Source organism: Poecilia mexicana, unplaced genomic scaffold (genome assembly GCF_051168715.1).
Source record: "Poecilia mexicana isolate PSO_F unplaced genomic scaffold, ASM5116871v1 scaffold_20, whole genome shotgun sequence".
In the NCBI taxonomy this organism is placed as follows: Eukaryota; Metazoa; Chordata; class Actinopteri; order Cyprinodontiformes; family Poeciliidae; genus Poecilia; species Poecilia mexicana.
Genome location: NW_028263389.1, coordinates 10120040 through 10142921, shown reverse-complemented (window position 1 = coordinate 10142921; position 22882 = coordinate 10120040). Strand labels below are relative to the sequence as shown.

The 22882-nt window shown below is 38.2% G+C and overlaps 1 protein-coding gene across 1 annotated transcript; it reads left to right on the top strand.

Annotated features, from left to right (window-relative positions):
* Positions 1 to 4571: 4571 nt before the first annotated feature.
* Positions 4572 to 22535, top strand: neto1l (neuropilin (NRP) and tolloid (TLL)-like 1, like). Its single transcript, XM_088001550.1, has 5 exons — positions 4572 to 6227; positions 10571 to 10653; positions 11476 to 11621; positions 18188 to 18301; positions 21280 to 22535. Exons 1-5 carry the CDS (start codon positions 6114 to 6116, stop codon positions 21930 to 21932), a joined length of 1110 nt encoding a protein of 369 aa, XP_087857676.1. The 5' UTR covers positions 4572 to 6113; the 3' UTR covers positions 21933 to 22535.
* The last annotated feature ends 347 nt before the right edge of the window (positions 22536 to 22882 follow it).

The following is a 22882-nucleotide window of genomic DNA, read 5'->3' as shown; positions in this document are numbered from 1 at the left end:
CTTTGCAGGTCCTACAGCATCCACGTTTGACATCAAATTTTTCAAAGTGCAGATGGTTTGTCAACCAAAGAGAGTCCCGCCGAGCCACATCAGATACGTGGCTAATTTCTAAAGCAGTGTTTCATTAGGCGAGATTTTCACAGTGACACATGTTTTCTCAAGCAAACAGTCCAGCGTGTATTTGTGTTGGTTTGATGTGGGATCTGGATGTTAGTTGAACTACACTGCTCAAAAAAATAAAGGTAACACTCAAATAACACATCCTAGATCTGAATGAATGAAATATTCTCATTGAATACTTTGTTCTGTACAAAGTTGAATGTGCTGACAACAAAATCACACAAAAATCATCAATGGAAATCAAATTTATTAACCAATGGAGGCCTGGATTTGGAGCCACACACAAAATGAAAGTGAAATGTTCCCTTTATTTTTTTTTGAGCAGTATATAATGACATGAGAGACGGTCACCCCTGTTCGCGCTCTCTTTTTCCTCCCGCAGCTCCGTTTTGGTCCTTTGGTGGAACTTTATCCACATATGTGGTTGGTGTGATTAATGGTGCCTATTCATTAACTCGATCAACCACATAAACAGAGATTATTAATCAGATGCTTATTTAAATGTCAGCACCAAGTGGTTGGGAGGAAATGAGGCCATTGGGAAACGGAGTTTTGTGTGTGGGCTGCTTGTCGGTGCCTTTGCTTTCTCTTTTCCTCTTCTCATGTTTAATTCCTGAAACATTGTTCCACACTCACAATCATGAGCTTGCTCATCAGTTATGCATACATTAGGGGCAAGAGTTAACAGCGAAGGGATGTGCAGCAAGTGTAGCAGTGAAGTATGCGATTTAACTTTAAATGCGATTTATTGTACCTTATTAATAAAACATTCTGTTCATGTCTGTGTTATGAAAAGTAATGCAACACTTATGGGATTGTAGTCATTAGAAGTTCACATCTTCAGCTCTGTAGCACGCTGTTTCATTTGTGAGTGCCTAAAGGACATATGGGGAACACTTTGTACTACAAATCTGAACTGTGTTAATCTACGCATAAGACATTATAACAATTCACTAATGTCTACGTCAGGAATGTCCAATTTACCAGCCTCTCATATGAAGGGACATGTTAGAAAAAATCTAACGGAACATTTTATAAAAATGTTTGCTTGTAGTCGAGGCTTGCATAGTATGTACACAGTTTTTTGTTGTTGTTTTTTTTTTTGTCCAGTTTATGTAATTTGAAAGAATCTGGTTGATTAGCTGTGCTAATGCTACAAGCTAGGTCTGCAACACTACTGTTGAAAAGCAACTTAAAAAGGCCAGCAAAGCTTCTGTACCTGGGACAAAGTCATAGTCGTCCTCTTAGTGAACACGGGCTCAAGCTATTTGTTAAATATTAGTTTTTCAGACATGGACAGTCCGGTGGCAGGGTTCTGTCGGCCTGAGGTCAGTTCCCAGCTGCACACAAAATACTCTGTTCTATTGTTGTACCAGTCAACGTTAAAATGTTGTATCTTAGGGGCATTTTGCTTCGAAAGCAACCTCAGCAGACAGTCCATTTTAAAGATTTAAAATCCAACTCTATGTTCTGGGCTTTCAAGTGAGCATGCTCTTGTCAGAGCTGAGTGCAAGAATTTGGACTTTTAACAGAGGAAAATGTGTGGCATTTTGCACTAAATTTCTTCTGCTAATACAAAGCTGTTTCCACAGTGTATAAATTGGGGACCCCATAGGGGGAAGTTAATGACAATGACAGCACAAAACAAACAAATTAATAACGTCGGCATGCTGGGAAGAAACTCAGCAGAGCTTTGGCAATATCATATTCACACTGTGATGTAGTGTCACCGACGTGGCTGAGATTATGAATCTTGCTGAGATTGTAAATACGTTACATCATCACTCATACAGAGAGTAAACATTTAGTTCGTCATTCATTTCATCAATCCAGCTAATTGATTGGATCCATTAATCAGTGGTGACAGACAGGAAAGGAAGGGGGCTGATCAATGGAGGCACGGAGGATGTCTCATTAACATTCAACTGCTCAAGTTTAGAAAGGTCAAGGGTCGCCATGGAGGAATTTACAGGCACTGTAGTCCTGTGGTGAGATCTCTGTTGCTATGTTAAGAACAGCCTTTATTAAAGGCGTGCTGTCAGCCTGCTCTCATGCAGGCTGGCCTTGTGATCGTTATGTGGATCATGATACCTTATGCAAATAAGAAATCATCTCAAAAAGGCAGCAAATATGACCTTGAGGTCAATGTCTTCTACTCTGTTTGTTTTTTTTTTTTTTCATTTCTCACAGACATAAGCAATAACACAGAGGTGGAGAGAACAGAAGCCTTCAAAGTTTGTCATGAAATATATGCTTTAAGTAACGGCCAAATGTTTTAGGGGTTTGTTTTTTTTTCAATATGTCTAATATAAAGATGAATAATCACCTCATATTCTCCTGCAGAAAGCAGGGAAATGCTCTTGAGCAAAATCAGGGTTGTTTAGTTGTAACTTTCTTTCCTTTAAAGATAAAAACAAACAAGAAAATGAGTCGTGCAGTATCACTGAACAATCCAAAGCCAGCTAGGCGTATACTGATTGCTGCTCAACTTTGCAGAGATAGATTTTAAATCATGTTCAGAGCAACAGGTGTGGAGAGTAATCAAAGCCTCGAAAGAGCATATCACGTCAAACATATCTCTTATTGACTCTTATACACTAATTATAAATCATTTAATGTAGTCCTAGTTTTTTAAATGCTTCTCAAAAGACTGTCCTTTAGAAAGCTTACTGGAATTACGTTTTGACTTTGAACACAGCTGCAATTAGTTGAAAAAAAACTAACTTTGCCTTTCAATGGTAACTTTATCCTTATTTGAGGTTTGATTTACATTTTTTGTGCAAATTTTGTTCCGTCACCAGGTGTTCATTGCAAGCTATTTCCGACTTCTTTTTTTCCATGTCTGCTGAGCTAGAACAAATAGTCACTGACTCATGTCTAGACCAAGAATTTAGAGCGTCTACACAGACAAAAAAAAAAAGTCAGTGGCATTTAGGAAAGGAGTTCATGCTGTGCAATCAGAGCTCATTTTCCACACTGAGCTCAGTCAGTGGTAGCCATGTCACCATTTATCCTCGAGTGGATTTTGTGCGTCCTCAGATGAAGGCAGTCAGAAGATTATAACTGACTGCAGATCTGCAAAGGCACACAAGCTTTGTTACTGGGATCAAATGAAGTCAAATGGAACTGGTTTAATACGATATCTACTCTATTTACATGTTATATCAAAAAGTAACGTGCTAAATCAGAATTAGTAAATTACGCTTTAATATTTCTGGAGTTGATCTTGATTTCTAACTGTAGACTTTCCGATTTTGAACTTTCATTGGAAAACAGAAACGTTTCTACTGAAGTGATGAGAAAAGAGCAAGTTGAAGCTTAGACGACTTCTGTCCATAGAGAAGTGATCAAAAGATCACTTCTCTATGGTCTTCTCAACAGACGACGTCTATCATTACAACATTGGAGATGTCATAACATTGAATCTTCAGGATTAGCAAACTGTGATGTTAGGTAAAAGATGTTGTCATCACGGGCAGCCATTTTGATCCAACATATTGCAGCAGTACTCAAAACTTTACCTTCCTCGTGCAACTTACTCATGAGTCTGATGTAAAATTTCGCTTTGTAAAGTTATTGACTGGTAACAACTCACTTTATTTCTGCATCAGGAGCTCATTCTGTTTAATTTTCTGTTTAATGTTCTTTTAATTTCACTAACCTGCATAAAATACAAGCAGGTAGTCTCGTCCCTGTCGACGTGTTAAACGGTGTCTCCATTGTCTCAGCTGCTAATGCTGAAGCTCTGCTAACTAAAAGATAGTAAGTACAATCCACTGTAGCACACTCGCAGCACTCATGCACACATTGGTAAATATAAATAATAGTATGAATCAACAGTAAACATAATTTTTTTGTGACTTCTAGGGTCATCTTAATTGTAAGTACTATCGCTGACCTAACAGTGACCTGGTAATGTTTGTGATTTCTGCAATGTCCTTGAAAGCTTTGAATTATTCCTGTGAACCATGAAAGACTCTTGATGTTGCTTTCTTTCATGCTTTAACCATGCATTTTATCTTTACCATAAAACAAGAGATATCATGTTTTGTCTTCTTACCGTATGAAATACTTTGCACACCTGAGCTATAGAGACCTCAACATGTGCACTGTACTTTACGTCCTGGGAGTTCAGAAAACATGCTCATTTAAATCTGATGTGCTTTTACACCGGTGGCTCCGATGCTGTGTTGAACTGCGTACATTACAAATACGCATATTAAAACTAGCTGCGGTACTGATAGAGATGATAGCTTCCCTCTTATAAATGCAAAAACATCTCTTTCGTCTTATGGAACCATACGGCTTAATGTCACAACCGTAAAATGTCTACTGATAACTCTTTTTTTTTCACTGTTTCGAGTGTGCAAGCCATGCACATATAATTAGGCATGGCTTTGTATGTAATTATGATAATGTAATAGCCTTAAACAAGCTCAGTCACATATGTAAAAAAAAAAGGAAACACCTATTCATGCTCAGTTATTTCCAATATGATGAAATATAACAATATGTAACCATAACTATACTTGTTTCACTGGTGTAAGTTGTCAAAATAAGTCTCCTGTTCATAAAAACACATAAAAAATATAGATTTTTACCACATCACTTAAGATTGCCAGAATTCATAGGTCATGTGAGTTCTTCATACACAGGCTTCCCTTATGCATTATGCACTTTGCTGCTGTGTTATAAAAAAATGTATTTCAGGCATTAAAAATAAATGCCCCCACCTCTCTGTTTCCCCTCTTCTATCTCCTCAGATCCCGACTTTGCTGATTTGGGAGTACCCCCACCTCTGCCCTGTAGGTATACTCTCTCAGTCTCTGTTTTTACTTCTGTTATTTTTTTGTTTTTTTGCTTTTTTTGTTCCTTTTTCTCTTTCTGCCTCATTTCTGATTACATTACTCACCATGTTTTACCACAGTTTTTTTCTTCCTAGGGCTTGTAATGCTGCTCTGTACAAACTGTGTTTCACTGTTGCAATATTTGCATATGTACCTGTAGCATCCATTCATCCATCCATCAATCAATTTACACACCACATTAAACCACCTACAATGGACAAAAGATGTACATTTGTTATCACTTTCAATCAATGTTAATACAATACGGTAAAACACAGAGGATGTTTTCATATCTGATACTCAGTTCAGAGTAATACTGCAACATTTGTGCCATTTCAAAGAAGACTACAACTTCTTTCTTCATAAAATGTAAACAAAAATAGAGCAGCGTCAAATGTTAGCGGTTGTAAGATTTCACTTTTGTCTTTGGTAAAATACCACGAGCCATTTCTCCCTCTAGAGTTAGAGTCTTGCATTTGTTTTTAGTAATATTCACCCAGAATGCCCTGCACTATAGTTCGCTTCCTGCTTTTGGAGCGGTGTGTGGTCTGTTTGCATCCACGTATGCATTCAAACGAGGTTTTTTGTTGGACCAGTGTTTGCTTTTTTTTTTTTTTTTTTTTTTTTGGTCCGCATCAGAGTTTGATTGCTCATTCACACCTCCCCAAAAGAGCTGGACTTTCAAGACAAACTAGAGTCTGATTAAAGCGGACCAAACAGGGCTGGTGTGAATACACATTAAGTATACCTTTGCTGCTTATATCAAATTTAAGAGGGCAATTTGCTATTCTGGATCAGAGAGGTGTGCCTTTCCACTAAACAGGGAAGGGTTAAAAGTTAACACTTTGTAACGTTAAAACCTTACCCTGTCCTACAATGCTGTGTTGGGATCCCACTAGTTCTCTATTAAAGCATATCATCAAAAACCTCCATTAGCTGAAGCAAAGTTACAAAGAATGGGACAAAATTCCTCCACTATGATCTGAGAAAATAACTGTTTCAGGTTTTTATTGATTCCTGCGGTGTACTTCGCGTTTCCAATGACTTTCCCATGCAGAATATTTCCTTTTCACATGACTGCATATACGGAACATTGCTTTTGTACGTGTTTATGCATACACCTGTGTTTCAGCCTGTCAGTATGACATGGTTGGTCCAGAAGGTATCGTTGAGTCCCACCAGATCACAAGAGACGGGAAAGCAGGTGCCACCGAGGCCGTCGACTGTAAATGGTACATCCGTGCTCCACCCCGTTCCAAGGTCAGTAACTTAACCATTCCTCATCCAGCTGCGATAACGATGTAAGTTAGTTGATTTAGTTTTGTGTCTCCTCAGACAACGCAGAAACATATTCTGTTGCCCGTGAAGGTTTTTGTCGCTGCGGGGAGGAAAGCCTTCCGTCGCTAGGGTCAGAAAGACAAACAGGCAGAAGGGCTTACTTAGGGCCAGGTGCTCGTTTTTTTTAATCGAAGCAGTGTTGCCAAGAGGAACAAAGCACAGAAAGGATGTGGAGAGTAAAAAGAGAGGATGAGAGAGAGGAAGACTTGGTCGGGGCAGAAAAAGACAGGATGATATAGCACTGATGAAATGGTGTTACGATGCAGTTTAACCCTTTACCCTGAGGCTTCCCATATTTGTTTTCTATGCCAGTGTCTGGACGCAACCCTGCATGCATAAAAAAAAAATAAAAATACAGATATGCTCCAACACTCGTAAACATGCACAACTTCACTCCAGCCACGAATACACTGTAGACTCGCTTCCTTATCTTTGGGAGGTACCTGTGCTGCATTAATGCTAAAGGATTAAAAGTCTCCTGAGCCTGAAGCACCAAACAGAAAAAAAAACACATATTTCAAAGACTTTGTGCTAGTTACACTGATCAGCCATAACATTATGACCACCAAGCTCAAAACGGCTGCGGAGCATTGATTATTGAATGGAGTACATTTGATTAGTTACATGTCTTTTTTTTTTCAATTGAAGTATGCAATTTTTGAATTGTTTTGCATTCTTAACTACGTTAATTAAATATTTTATTCATGTACATGTTTTTTTTTTTTTTTTTTTTTTTACCTTGAGTCATACCTGTTTTTAAAGGTAGAAAAATTATTTATGTTTGCTTCCAGTAAATGTCACTGTTGCTTCACTCAGATCAATACTCTATTTTTTTCTTCTGCTGCATGTTTTCCCCAACATGCCATTTAAATAAAGTAATTTAAATGACAATAAGCTGGGTGATTCTTAGCTAACATAATGGTTGATTCGGACTTCCTCTGGCTCTCAGAAAAGAGAAAAGCCTCCTGCTCTTTTATGTTCCAGCCTCCTCTGACGCATACGCATGCTGGTTTATGATATGGCTGGCTGATAACAATGGTATGGCAATGATTCATGGCTGCAGCAGCTGTTCTTATCTGGCATCCTCTTCAGGGTTGCATATTTCCCACTAATGCCTTTGTTTCAGTCGGAAATGCCCTTCTGATTCAGCTGCTTTAAAAGTCAAGGCCACTGGAGCTGTAAGATTGCACCATCCACCTTCAGACTTTTTCTGAATCATCAGCGGGGAATTGGGGATGTGCTATAAGTAGTAGTAAAAAAAAATTTTTTTAATGAAAGGAAGGCAGAGGGATGCTGAGCCCTTATCAATACAAGACTGATTTTTATTTCTTTTTTTTTTAATTATTATTATTCAGCATGTAACCTATTCTGGTACAGTGCGATATTTGCATGCATGCCAAAGAACGTGAGTCAGTTTTACAATTTACAGACGTGATTAATGAAAAACGAACATAACGGGACCATTGGAAAGTGATATATTTTATAAAGTTAAAATCATTTTAAAATGTCATCCTGCAAAATCACATCCCAGGGCAAGTCAAGGGCCAAAGGTTTCCACTCAGTGGTACCGATAGGCACGAACGCGAATGCATTTTCGAGCATGATTCAATCTCTACAGGTGCACGGTTTTAAACTTCTCACTGGCTCTATCTGCAAAACTCACGAAGCGTATAAAACCTCTGGTTCGTGTGTCTGTCAGAGAGTGCAGACACACGCTTATGTTACCGCAGTGAAGGAGTGAATCCCGCCTCCCCTCACTTTATATGTTACATACATGTTGCCGTGCTGTAATCTGAGCAAATTGTTCAATACCCCTCTATGCTCTTACAGCGCTGCACTGTTGCCAGTGTGCCAGAAACAGTCGAGAGATAATGACATCCTACGCCGGAGGCTCTAATTAGACTGCACCGGCGGACTCCAGAGAGTAGGCAGGAAAAACGGGGTGCAGAAAAGGAAGAGGGTCGGGGGCTCGGGGTTGCTAAATAATGTATTTTATCTAAGGTCTAAATGTAAAAGGGATGGAGATTAAGTGTGGAAGGCAGATGGCAAAGAGAGAGAGAAAGAGTCATGGTAAGGGGTAGGCACACCTGCAGAAAGCAGTAATGGCCATGTGTTGTTGCCAGAAGTGACAGCAATGCACCACTTTTAATGATGATGTTAGATCTTTACACCAGCATGTGTCATCTGAACATCTTTTTTTTTTCTAAAGAGAATTTGTAGCAACCACAGGGGGAGAAAAAAAAAATCAAAATTAATGAGCTTTTACTGGTATCCAAGGCATCATGAAAGAACATTTAATCAGACACATGCCTGCAAAATAAAACGTCAGACTGCAAATACGTGTATGTCTGTGGGTTGTGTGTGTGGGTTTTTTTTTTTTTTTTTTGTTAGCTACATTTCCCCCTCTTGTTATTTCTGTTTAGACAGGTGTCCAAGTTACACCTGGCAGCTCTTGGAAGTGTCAAAGATTATTTCCACCATGCAACATGTTTGTCGTGTCTATTTTTTTCCAACATGTCTGTCTGAACTTTCTGACACTTTGTTCATATTTTATGAAGACAAGGATCACTCTGACTGTAAGGAGCAGCATGCTGTGTTCTGGGCACCTTTTAGCTGGGCACAGAGAGAACATTATCTTCTTCAGTCAGCGATTGAGTCTTTGCCATTATTGGCTATTGCTATTAAGGAAGCAGCCGTTCTTTTTTTTTTTTTCTTTTTTCTTTTTTCCTACGAGACCAAATAATTCGGACTTATAAATTTTGATTACATCTTTCTTTTTTCTGTTTTTTGCCATCTGGCTTTGGATTTTTTTTCTTCACTCGGTTTATCAAAGGAGTAGCTGAAAAAACAAAAACATTCAATTCCTTTCATTTGTGTTTACCTTTCAGCTTATTTATCAGATAATTATGCTGTTTTGTCAATGTTTCAGTCAGTGGCGCAGCGTCATCTATCAGACAGTTAATGACTTTGACCATTCAGCAGATGTTTCAAGATTTGACATCATTAAATTGATTAAGATACAGGTGTAAACATCAAAATGGGATTCTATTAATACATTATGTATAATAAACACATTTCTTAACATCTGCTGTGTGTACATGGCCGAGTCTTCTTAATACCCTGGTCACGACACACAGTTAAAAGCCTCTATATATTTCACTAGAATTTGATGTAATAGACCAATAAAAGGAATGCATTTGTATTAAGCTCTCTCTACATTTATATAGCTAACTTAAATCCACTTCAAATGGCCAAGATAGTACTCCTTAGTTACTGTATAAATATTATATACTTGGTTTGTTATTTTAGATGGTTTTCAGCTACGGTGTACTTTTTCCATTTTCAGATATGTAGAGAATTAATGTGTGAAATATTGTTTTACAACCTAATCTTGCTTTATAAGTCCCCACTTTATGCTTTTGGTGTGTTCATAATGTTGTTGTTTTTTTTTCACTTACATCCTCCAACAAACCTTTGCTGTGAAAGAAAAGTTATATTTATATTGTGGCATCAAAGTAAATAGGGCTTAACCAATCTTCCCTGTACACCTCACTATTATTGTCTATTTTGTTTTGATCTATCTATCACAAAAAATCTCAATGAAATGTTTCAAAATTTGTGGTTGCAGCATCACAAAATATGAAAAACTTGATTGAATTTGCAAGACATTGTAAGTACAAGTGTTGGAGTATAAGTATGCCTGACACACAAGTGTGCAGATGTGAGAATAGAGAAGCTGACTTTGACCATTTTTGGCTCGATGAAAGCTTATTGACCCTTTTATATGAGACCCCAGGGGAAGCATTTAGCTTGTTTTTGCGCTCCGATACATTTCACTTGTCATGTTGTCAAAGCCAGGTTGTCACTGCGAAGTCCATTATCCTGGCCGATCTGTAGCGCGTGTCTTTGGGCGTTTTAAAAGTGTCACATTTCTCTGTCATAGCTGTCCACTCATTAACCCGGCATGATGGTGAGGGCTGTACACAGCAGAACAAAGCCGAGCTATGATGAAGTTCGATCTCGGCCTGATGAATAAATAACTGGCATTGATGTCGAGGCAGTCAGGGAGCATAGGAGAAATACTGTGAAATGATAAGGTGTGCTAAGTAGGTGTTTTAATTAGAAGGTTGTAGAAGATTGAAACAAAAGCTTTTTTGATGATTCTCCTCCAATGTGCTATATTTATTTTCCCTTTTTGCAACAGTATTGTTCCATTTTCCCAGTTAATCTGTTTTTGTCCAATCTCCTCTCTTGTGTCGCTCCAGATCTATCTGCGTTTTCTGGACTATGAGATGGCAAACTCCAATGAATGCAAACGCAACTTTGTAGCAGTGTATGACGGAGGAAGGTAGGACTCTCAAATAAAATCAGTGGTATGAAGTGTTTGCCCCTTTCCTGATTTCCTTTATTTTATTGTTTGCATATTTACCACTCCTTTTCCATAAATCTAACTAATTGAAATATTAGTCAGAGACAACACGAGCAAACACCAAATGCAGTTGTTTTAAGACGTCACATCATCATACTGTGAATAATAACTCTCAATGGGAAAAAAAATGTCAAGAAACATAAAAGTTCCTCTTGTTTCACTGTATGTTTTGTCTAATAATCCAACTGCAATTGCTGAGAACAGCCATCTATTTTCCAGAAACAAAAACTGTATTAAAAAGTTTGACTGTGACACTGTAGTTAGTTCCCTCAAGACCAAACCAGAAGTAATTTAATCCAGAAATGTGCTATCTTGATAGGATGCTGATGAACAGCATTACAGTATTTTTATTTTATTTTATTTACAGTAAGTTTGTTTTTTGTTTTTTTCAGGATTTCTGTGCTATTGCAGAGAACTAGTTTGGTGTCTAACAATAACCCATCTAAAGAAAATAGTCAACAAGTCATTTGTGTTTGCCAGCAGCCATAAAATGAGGAGGATGATGATTTGATCAGCTGTGAGGAAGATAATTATCCATGTGTGTGGTTGCATTAGATCAAAGCTGGCCCACGTCCCAAAAGGCTCTTTCTATTGCACACATTGTAAGTGTAAACGCCAGAAATGACACAAGAAGCGTTACGAACAAAATGAAGTCAGCAGGGAGGGTTATTTAGAGGTGCAGTGGTTATGTCCCTTTTGCAATAGAATGCATCTTCTAATATCCTTCTGTGTTTGTTTAAGCTCTGTGGAAGACCTGAAGAGCAAGTTCTGCTCCACGGTGGCCAACGACATCATGCTGGTGTCCACGCTGGGAGTCATCCGGATGTGGGCGGACGAGCTCAGCCGCAAGAGCCGCTTCCGCATCCTTTTCACAACCTACCAAGAACGTAAGGCAAATTTCACGAAAAGCACACTTGCGTCCATGTGACTTTGCTCATGGTGTGTGTATATCAAAGTAAAAGGTTTTGGAAGCTGACATATAGAATGGAAAGGCAGAAGTGGTCATGTTCAGGGTTTCATTAGAAAAACGGGGAATTTCGTAAAAGCAAAACAGGCAGTTCAAAGAATGTATGTCTGCATAATTTCTGAACATAGTAAAAGGTGCAAAAAGTCAGCTGAACTTGTCTGATTCAACAAATTGTGGTAGAAGAGAGTTATTGAAATAAGTAAATATCACTTTTTCCACATAAAAGGATCAAACCATGTAGATATTTTTACTTTTCCACATGAATTGTTACAGCAGGTAACATGCTTTTCATAAGGCTAGGCAACACAACTCGCAGTAGAAATACTTGTGGTGTGTTGCGTGAGTCCCCATATAAGACCTTTTTCGCCATTCAGAGCCATGATGGGCTGTTGCCGGGGCAACGATTCAGTCCAAGTCACTCGGGCAGTCCTCAGCCAGACCTCGCATTTAGAGCAGCATCGACCACAGCTGAGCAGTTCCACAACAACTCTGCCAACGCTGAATGCATAGATGGATTCGATCTCTGCAGAGCAAAGTGGTAGAGCAAATAATTTAGTCAACTTTACTACAGACTGTTTCTTTTTGCAAACAATTAAAGTTCACTCAAAAAAACGTATACGCTGAAAAAGGTATCAGGTCGATTAAGTGCGTATGACAATCTTTTGAGTTGTGTTGTATCTTGCATTGTGTCTTGCAGTAGCTTTAGTCAATTTCATTATCAAATTTAAGAAATATGCCAAAAAGAAATGTAAGAAAAAAAACAAGCAAGCAAGGCTGCTAAGAATGTTGACAAAAGTTGACGAAGAGTGATGACACAATATCTACTCACGACAAAAGTAGTGATGGAAAGCCTCCAGCTCAAGTTTGATGCCATCTTAAATACAGTGAGAAGGAGGAAGTCAGGAGAAGTATTTGCTTTTTGACTGGATTTAAAAATAAAAACAGTCACAGTTGAAGCTGATGTTTGTGCAGTTATGTTTACTGGAGAGATTAAATTTATGTTTTTCCCTGACAGTGGACACATTTAAAAAAAAAAAAGACACTACAAACTTAAGCATACTCCTCCCTGACTTTGTGCTCACAAACATCAGCTCTGATGGTGATGGTAATCTGGCTGTTTTTGCCCCTCGAACCGTTTGTCTCGGTTATCCTATGAACTGTGTTAAGTCCTTTTCTCAGATTTTCCCCTTAAAAACATTCTTGCATAGAAGATGATCTCCATAGCAAATCTTTTCTCTGTTTTTTTTTTTTCTTTGTTACCAAAACATGTTCACACATCCAGTTGATATATTCGCTTTTAAAATATATTTTTTTTAAGTTACAAAACATTCCATGCAGTAATTAATGTGATGGATTTTAATACAGGGCAATTACAAAAATTCTGCCATCACTCATGTCTGGTAGTAATCTCCTGTTTCAGTGGGTGTGACTCAAATCACTCTTTTTTTTCCAGAGAGGTCTGTTTAAAATAATGTATCTGCTTTTGAACAACAATGAAAATGCAGACTATAATTTTTCCTTGTTTCACACATTCAAGATTTTAGGCTTTCTGGCTCCCTAATGATAGTATATGCATTTAAGAGCAACCTCTTTTGATCTATAGTGTTGTTTGCTGTGATAAGAAGAAAAACAAAACAGCAAATCACTAATGATTGGACAATCTCCAAATAAGTCCACCTACTGCAACCGAGAGGTTGAAGGGGATGCATTTGCAGCTCACAGCACAGCCTATCCTGATGTTAAATCATATTTGTTTGTTTGTTCCCAGTGGAACCAACAGCTTTTAGAGAGCTGTTTACACCTGCCAAATTCCAGTGAGATGTATTTGTGTGCAGAGTGTTCATGAATGCAAATATCTTCCTTTATTCAAACTGACCTCCCTTTGCTGTCCGCTCACACATTCAGTCCTGCTTTGCAGTGCACAATCACAAATGTGAGCCATAAGACAGCGAACCCCTTCATCCAAGAAGCAATTATGTCTTAGGTGATAAATGTGCCTGTGTGACATCTCAGCCGTCAGCATTGTTTCACCTCATCTGCAACACGTCTCTGGGGTTGCAGATGGAAATTTGCTCTGGCTTCACTGCACACATCACTTCTTTTTTTTATTATTATTATTATTCTTGGAAAGCTTCTTTATTGTCTTAGTGGTGGGATCTTTGCGTGGTTTTGGTCAGATTATGCCGTGTGTGTACACCTGTTATCCCGGCTTCTGTTGCAATCAGGAAGCCACTGCAGGTTGGACTGGAGCATTTCACTGGATCTCAGATGAATCAAGATTAATGACAAAAGGGATGGATGATTCGTAGGAGGCAAATTGAGCATTGAAGCTGCAGCGATAGGTGAACATTTCTTATTTTTGTGAAGAAAGCATAATTTTTCCATCCATTGTAAGAGGTGAGCAAAAACTCTCGCTGTCAGGGAAAAGTGATCACGGCTACAACAGCACGGTGCTCCACGTAGACCAAAGAATAGGAAATTGAAAAAATTCATTCTATTAGAGTCTGCTTCAAACTCAGTTTGTGTACTCAAAAGGCAAAAACGACAATAAATGTTAAGCAAATTTTTCACAGACTTCGGACTTTGAGCAAACAACTTGAATAACATTTTTGTTCCAATGCCACTCTATGAATTTTGGCAGCTTTCACGCCCAGTCTCTGCTCAACAAGTTGTACATGGATGAGTCTTTTGCTTAATGATTAGTGGAACACATTCAGTTGCATTCAACTGCATTTTATTTATTTTTTTTACTTTAAAAATGTTTGCATATTAGAATCAGAAAAATATATCCATCCATCCAAAGTATATTTAGTTATAACACCTACACAGCGTCCTCCAATGTTGTCTTTCCTTGCAAAGATGTATGAGGGTGCTTTGCCACATATGATGGCATCCGTTGTTTTAATATCAGACCCACCTGTAATTTTAGTTGCTGAAACCTTCAGTCTTGGTCTCTTCTGGTTCAAGTGTACAGTTCCAGTTACGGTCTTGATGGTGACATTGAATCTCCAATTCTGAGTTGTTGTTACTTTACCTTACCATTCAGTTTTGGTTCTGTCCTCATCCCAGCTTGTTTATCACAGTTTTAGTTGTTTTACACTTAATTCCTTGCTCTGACTGTGAACTTGGACAAATGTGGTGACAAATGATTTTTTTGTTTTGTTTTTGTTTTTTGTCAGTGTAAGATTATGCAACTGCAACAAAAGCTAAATGTATTTTAAGGAGTTTCAAACGTCGCTATGAAGGGTGTCAGTAACGATGAAGGGCGCTTCATTCACACCGCATAGAAACACCAATGCCAGGCCCTTGTAATCCAAAGAGCAAGCGATTAAATGGAGATTGGCATTCACTTTTTTCAGTTAAACTATTCTCAACGAGCCTGTTTTCTGCTTTGCAGCAAAAGACCCTTTTCAGCTCTGCAGACACCCAAAGACTTCTTCCAGACACTCATTTAGGAGTTTATTTATATCTCTCCACTAGTGGCTGTGAACATTTATTTGTGGGCAAAAGGGCACAGTGATAACAAAATGTCCTGAAATTAATTTCGCTGAAGATAAGAGCAGACTGCGGTCTTTATGTCTGGTCTCACCTCGAGGAGAATAGAAGAAACCAGAGGTGGCGAAGCGAGATGACGTGGGCTCCCTCTAGGGGCTGATAACTGGAACAAACTGTCAGAGGTTTGGCACATAATGTAGGACGTTGCACTCGCTGACAACCAGATCGACACGCATACGGAGAGTTTTTGAATGAAAATTAGAGCGTTCGGATACACAGAGAGAGGATAGTTTGATTCAGGGCGTTACGACGAAGGTCCAGGCGGGACGCGTAGGAGAATGAGAAAGAGATAAGTCGCTCTTTATTTTTTCTGTGTGTGTTATTACTCAATCGGGATGAGAACTGAAATAACAACAGCCATACATCACAGTGGTAACACTGTCTCAAGAGTCCCCAGCTCTGCCACACTTCTGCCAAGCTCCTTCAGTGCCAGTGACAGTGTTATGTGAGAGGGAGGAAGAAAGAAAGAGATAAGGAGAGACAACATGAGACGGGCAGGAGAAGGGGAAGGACACTTCCTCTGTAACAAACGACTAATGACCAAAGAGAGCCATTCATTATCCCTGCGTGTCAGGAGTTACTTGTGGGACAGTCGCTATTTAAAGACATCTTAAAACATGCCTCACATACAAATAAATGCCAGTAAGATGTGCCGTGCATATTAAGCAGAGTGGAGATTCTATTTTGGGGCCATCCAAAAGTCATGATAGAAATCCTACATTTTTAGCACCGTATCAATTACTAAAATTATTGCTGTCATTGCTACAGCGCGTTCTACAAATAGGACAACACTTCTATGAAATCTCACAATGTGGGAGGACACATTCATAGAGATATCTTTGAACATTTTGCTTTCTGCAGTTTCCATAAAGCCTTTTAAAGTCCTGGTTTCTATCAACTCTTCTCTTCTCCATGTTCAGCTGGCCCGCTTTCTGTTTACTGGTAGAGGCCACCAGATTGTATTTAAAGTATCCTGATATTTTAGAATCTGTAATCCATTGAATTTGGAAGAGAAACCGGCCCACAGCATCACAGATCCTCCACTCTACGTAATGGTAAACATGAAGTGCTTTCCAACACATCCATCTTTTGTTTCATACCAGAATCACCTGCGTTGTTTTTGTTTGTTTTATTTTGTTTTTTTGTTTTTGTCTGTTTGTTTTTTTTCACTGAAAAGTTTGTTGTTGCTCTTGTCAGATCAAATTGCATAGTTTCAGTTAAAATCTTGGTAGAGGTTAGAAGATTTCATCTATTTAGATTTGTGACTATAGGACAAACAAAATGCTTTTTTTTTCTGGCATAATTTCCTTTCAACCATTTGGCAATCAGATATCATCTGTTGTCGTGGAAACCTAGTGACTCCACAAAAACACGTTTTGTTGCAGTTTCTAGGAGAAGGCTCTAGAGATTTACCTCCCTTACCATCCCGCTCATTTTACATGGTGGCAAGATGAATATATTACACAGACTAAAAGCCAGGGGCTAAAAGTAATGTATGTTTGTGCCAGGTCTTATTTGGAAACAGCAAATAAGGAACTATTACATCCAATAACACTTAAAAGGTAAAGTATAAACAAAAAATTCTTCCGTTCCATTAGTTTTATTGGGTTTGTTTGGTTGTACTATCAATTGTGCCACAGGTGATTTATTATCACAATATAATGACTTTTTAACAAGACTTTTTTTCCCCCTTACTCAATAAATGTACTCAAATTAAAGGCTTACCATGTGACATTATGCTACTGCAATAAATATTAATTCATTTTAAGGCTACTTTTTGCAACTTTACTAGTGGTAGAAATAAATATGGTCAGAACTGTATGCCAACATAAAGCAAGCAGCTGACAAGAGCTTTGGCTGCTCCGGTGAACAAAGTCCTTGATGAATAAGCAGCGTGGGACATAATTAAACTCTAGATACTGGTGAAAACTTCACCCATTAACAAATGATGTCTGGTTTATCAAAAAAAAAAAAAAAAAAAAAACATGCTATAAATTATCTCAACCTTTTCAGGATGTTACATTGACTTCCTCCTTTATTTATGGACTAAATGAAGAATAAACAAACTGCTGTATGTCTAAACATGTAACGTAATTATGGATCATTTGCGTGCTTGATTCATTAAGTACTGGCCTTTTTTTATTTTCTCCAGAATTACCAGGTAAGAGCTTTGAACTGACCATTCATCTGGCTTGTGCATTAGCTTGATTGGTTGTGGAGAACAAGGGCACCTTGGCTTTTAATTCTGAACCTCCACATTCATACGACAATGGCGTTAGCAACAGTTCCGTATCGATTTCATGTCTTTTTCCTGCTGACTGATGGCTTTGCTACAAACAGTCATCACAGGACGGCGAAGATATCAAAAGCTCCAGCTTAAACATGCCTGGTCAGAAGAGTCGTTGCTATAGTAGACCGCATGCTCCGTAATAATATTCAATGATTATTGATGAAATTTGCGGGAAGGGCGGGGAAATAATCACCAGGAATGGTTTTATTCAGGTTTGGAGGATTTTTGAAAAGTCACATAATTCATACGAGCATAATGTGGATATGTTCTGAGGAATTAATTTGTATCCTCAAGTTGTCACCCAAGATGTTTTTTGAAGAGGAGGGCAATGATGAAAATTCATGAAGAACAGATGTGTGCAGAGGGAACTGATCTGATCTGAGTAATTCTGATCCAATTTTTTTTTTTTTTCCTCAAAAACCTGGCACACTACAGCTTCTCCCCATCTGTAACTTCAAATGCAACTTTGTGCTCTAGCAAATATTATTTCTTAGACTTACTCTTGTAAAATGTGAACATATGTCTCATCCAATTTAAAGGGACAGGTCAAATGTTAATGTTTCATGAACAAATTATTGGATTTTAGTGTTTGGTAACTCTGCTTTTTTTTTTTTTTTTTTTTTCCTCCCCCTCCTGTGCAGCTCCATGTGATGCTGATGCCTTCTTTTGTCACAGTAACATGTGCATAAACTACACTCTGGTGTGCAACGGCATTCAGAACTGTGTCTACCCCTGGGATGAGAATCAATGCAAAGGTGAGATGCAGATGTGTAAGATGTGTTTTCAAAGGTTCCTGCAACAGACCAGCACACAGTAACATTGCAAACATTTTTACATTTTGTCACAAGACAAAGCAACATCTTTATTGTATTTTCTTGGCATTTTATGTCATGCCAAGAACAGCTGAACATTTACTTAAGTAAATGTAATGTTAGTTACATTTACTTAAGTAATTTTTTGCCAAAATAAAAAAAATACTTTTAGGAGTAATTTTCCTCTGCTAAGCTTTTACTTTTACTTGAGACAAATTTCTTTATACCCTACCTACTCCGAGTCACTTCAGAAACTGTGGAAAAAAAAACATGTTTTAACCCAAAATCACACAAACTTTCAGTAGATGTTAGGGAAATTTATTGCTTGTACACCTGCTTCTTTGTTTGGCCTGTACTTTTTTTTTTTTTTTTTTTACTCTTAATTGAGTCATATTTGGTTGGCTACTTTTTACTTTTTACATAAGTAAAAATATGTTGAAGTAGTGCTGCTCTGAAGTACAAAATACGAAAAAATTAACAAGGCAAGATTCTTGCAAGGTATTTTATGTGCATTTATGCAGCATATTTTTCATGTCATTTATTATTATTTTTATTTATTTATTTATTTTTGCTTATTTATGCCAATATCTGTTCTGCTACTTTTTCAGTAGTGAAACAAAGTTCCTGGTTGTCATCATGCACTGCCTATTTAAAAATCCAGATCAAACTTGATAGCAGTGTTCAATAGTTGTTTGTTCTGTCTTGGCACCAGTTTTTAACAAGAGACATCTGTTTTATGTGACAAGGCCAAAAGAACGGGTTCACTTGACGAAGTGGATGAACACAGAGGTCTTGACCCTGGCAATTAAATTAACACTGTTTCAGTAAATCACACAATGCAATTACCTAGCTTTTGGAGCGGGTAGCCTTTGATTGCTAAAGCATTTAGCTTGAGGAAAAGCTTAGAAATTGTTGAGACAGTTGCAGAGCAAGAAACGGCTTTTACGGAAGCTTGCTTGAATACCATTATTTTTAATCTGCTTTAAGATATTTTGAATCAATTTGGAACATTTTGAAAAACAACCAACTTTTACAATGTTGGCCGTGGCTGTTCTTGCTTGAATGGCCTCTTTTTCTTTTTTTTTTCTGGACCCCAGCAACCATCTGAGGTCTCCCAAATGGCAGGAAAGCTTGTGTTTTTAAAAATATATAAAGACTTAGGAAAATTGATCTGTGTTTCACAGAATCTCTGTAGAGTGTAGAATATCCCGGTTCTGGTTTTAAGAAAATCAAATGCAGTGTGGGTTCCTTTTAAATAAGTGAAATTGCCCTTTAATTGCATGCTCACTAAGAAGTTATAAGCCATAAATAGCAACTTTTTTCCAGCAACAGTATGGCATCATATTTTCCTAGTATTTACACCGGGGGCATTCTCTATTGACAAAGGCGTACAAATAAGGATGTCAAGTGCTTGGGGTGTTAGGCGATAAACCTAATTATTCATATTAACATGAAAAGTCTGAAATAATGCTGTATTATCAAAGCCTTTTTGTTCACACATATTATGACAGAAGGGAAAAGGTAGACCGATAAGACTTTAAAATGCTGCAGCAAAGTCACTTTAACTCCTCCAATCTTTCAGCCTTCACATCCTTTGCACACATTGTCACCACAGCTTCAATTGTACACTAAGAGTTGTCACTTTTATTTGACACCTATGGTCCTCAGGTTAAAACAGTAGCAATTCAGTATATATGTATATATATATATGCATATATTTTTCTTCATACACAGAAAAGATTAACAGAACCGAGTCTATTTGTACCCGGTGAATAGACTGCATAGCTCTGTGGGATTTTGAGGTTATCGTTTTTCTGCTGTAGTAATGCATTAGGTCCCACAATGTTTTGAATTATTGTGAAAATGTCAAGTTTTATTCCTTTCCCTTTCACTCCCTTTAATGTAATCCGTTACTGTCACTGAAGCTCTGTGCTCTGTGCTACGATTTCATCCAGTTTTTAAATGTCAGTGATCAGAGCACAGATTGGTATTCTGTTTGTTGGAATTAGTTTTTACAGATGCTCATGCTATTAACAAAAACAATGGATGTATTTTTAAAGTGACATTTTTATTCAGTTGCGTGAAGCGTGCAAAAGGAAGTGGCCTCCTCTTTAATAATTACACCAGTTTATTTGCCTAATTTCTGCTCTTTATTTGCCTGATCTTTCTGCTTGCTTTCTGTTGGAGAATGTCACAGCATTTTTTCAATCAATAATTTGCACACATTGAGCACAACACATATCACTTTAAAGGCAGAACAAATAACATAATAGAGGAAAAATAATTAAGCTACCGAAGGCAAAGAATGGAAAAAGAGAGGCACCAGATATGTGTAGTTAGCAGAGCTGATGTTGGTTCGAAGCACTGAAAAAATACGATGATGAAGAATAGATGGTAATGGTAAACAGGAATAAATCAAGATCAGAGTGGTAAAGAAAACAAATGAAAATAGTCTACAATTAGGAGTTTAACTTTTTTTCTTTACTCCTTCACTTCCAAATCTTTAACAAACACTCAATTGCAGAATTTATGAGTCATGCTTAAAAGTCAGGATTGTTACAGGTACCAACTAACCTACATTAACTTTACCATGTTCACTAAAAAAAGAGGCATTAATGCTTGATGATGGGTGCAAAGAAAACAAGGTGCTACTTCTTTTTAGAACATATTAGCTTATATTAATGAGGGTAAATACTCAATCCCATTTGGTATTTTTGAGTCTGTGTGACTTAATGAAATGCCACGTATACCTACCTGAAGTGAACATTGGTAAAGTGTGACCAGATAATTAACTGTTTTATCTAATGACCTAACACTCAATGTTTTGTCACTGCTCTTCTATTACTGAGAAAATAATGTTGATATTTATCATGAGATTCTTCCTCTTTCATATAGGTTTTCATGTGTTTCTACCATTGCAGAGAAAACTAATACCAAATTCCTGGACAATCTGAATTCCACAAACGGGGCCATAATTGGTGTGACTTGCTGCATCGTCTTCATCCTCCTCATTGTCTCAGTAATTGTTCAGATAAAGCAGCCGCGTAAGAAGTATATCTTGCGACGAGAAGACTTCGACCCCACCATGTTTCAGGAGGTCTTCGAGCCCCCTCACTACGAGCTGTGTACTTTACGGAGCGCTGCCACGCCCACAGCAGCCTCTGCAGATTTGGTTGACTTGGCGGAGGACTTCGAGAACTACCACGCCCTCCGCCAGGCCTCCTCCCGCTGCATCCACGACCACCACTGTGGCTCCCCCTCCTGCCCCGGATCCGCGCACATATCGCAGCTGTCGCTCAGCGGGCGAGGGAGCCGGAGTAACTTAAGTGCCCGTGACTCAGGGGCCGCGGCAGCTCTGCTCGCAGACCTTCCACAGCCGCCCATGTCGGTGCGGCCGCTGCTGCCGGCCACAGGGAACCGCAGGAGCATCTTGGTCATGAAGCACAGCTACTCGCAAGAGGCGGCAGACAACGGGTGCGACCTGGACGATGACCTGGAAGAAGTTCCCACGACGAGCCACCGACTGTCGCGCCACGAAAAGGCAGTACAGCGGTCAGTATCCATAGATTTCTGATGAGGAAGGAACAGCTGCACCATAGTTAACAATGACAAAGTTTGAAATGTGCAACAAATATTCACCTATGTTTTTTTTGTTGTTGTTGTTTTATTTGAGCGTTGTTCTTAGTCTTCCTTTTGTTGTTTATTTTCCATTTTACCATTCACTTTTCAGTTCACCCTCTTTACTCACCTGTTTTCTGCCATCCCAAATTCTAACAAAGGGCTAAAATACAGTGTGTCTCATCTTGCATGCTCATCCTCAAACTTGTAACGCATCCCAGTTAGCTTTCTATATTTGTTCATATGTATTTGACAGCTATATTTAATTCTATCTGTTCTTTGAGATTTGTCGTTTCATTGTCATTGATGCCATTTGTTTTAGTCTCTAATCTGACAATAATCAAAAGGGCTTAAATTGGTGCCTTGTTGAAATTCCATATATTTTTTACAATAATGCAAGTTACAAAATATGCACTTGATTCCAAACTGCGATACGGAAAATATGTTCTCTTGACATTAGCATCTATTTTATTAACAAAAATAAACATGTTGTAATTGCATCTAGACGGCTTGAAAGCTGCAGTGTGTTTACAAAACTGCTGTATGAAGGAATCATAGAGCATTTAAGAAACTTTATATGAACTTTGCATGGACTTTCTATGTACTCACTCCAGGATATTCCTGATTGTGCTGTAATGATTAACTGCAGTCATGCATGCAAGGCTCCTTATGCCCACCAAATGACAAATTAAGTTTATTACATTTACAGTGTGTAGTACATAATGCATTCTAACCTCTATGCAAAATGAGTTTGATATTAAATGAAAGAGACATAACATTTCAGGTTCTGCCTCATTGGCTCTTTGAGCAAACATGAATCAGAGTACAACACAACTAGGGTCTAGGAGACAATCCCAAGGTAAGCACGCTTATCTAACACTCAACACCTTTTTTGTTGTGTAATTG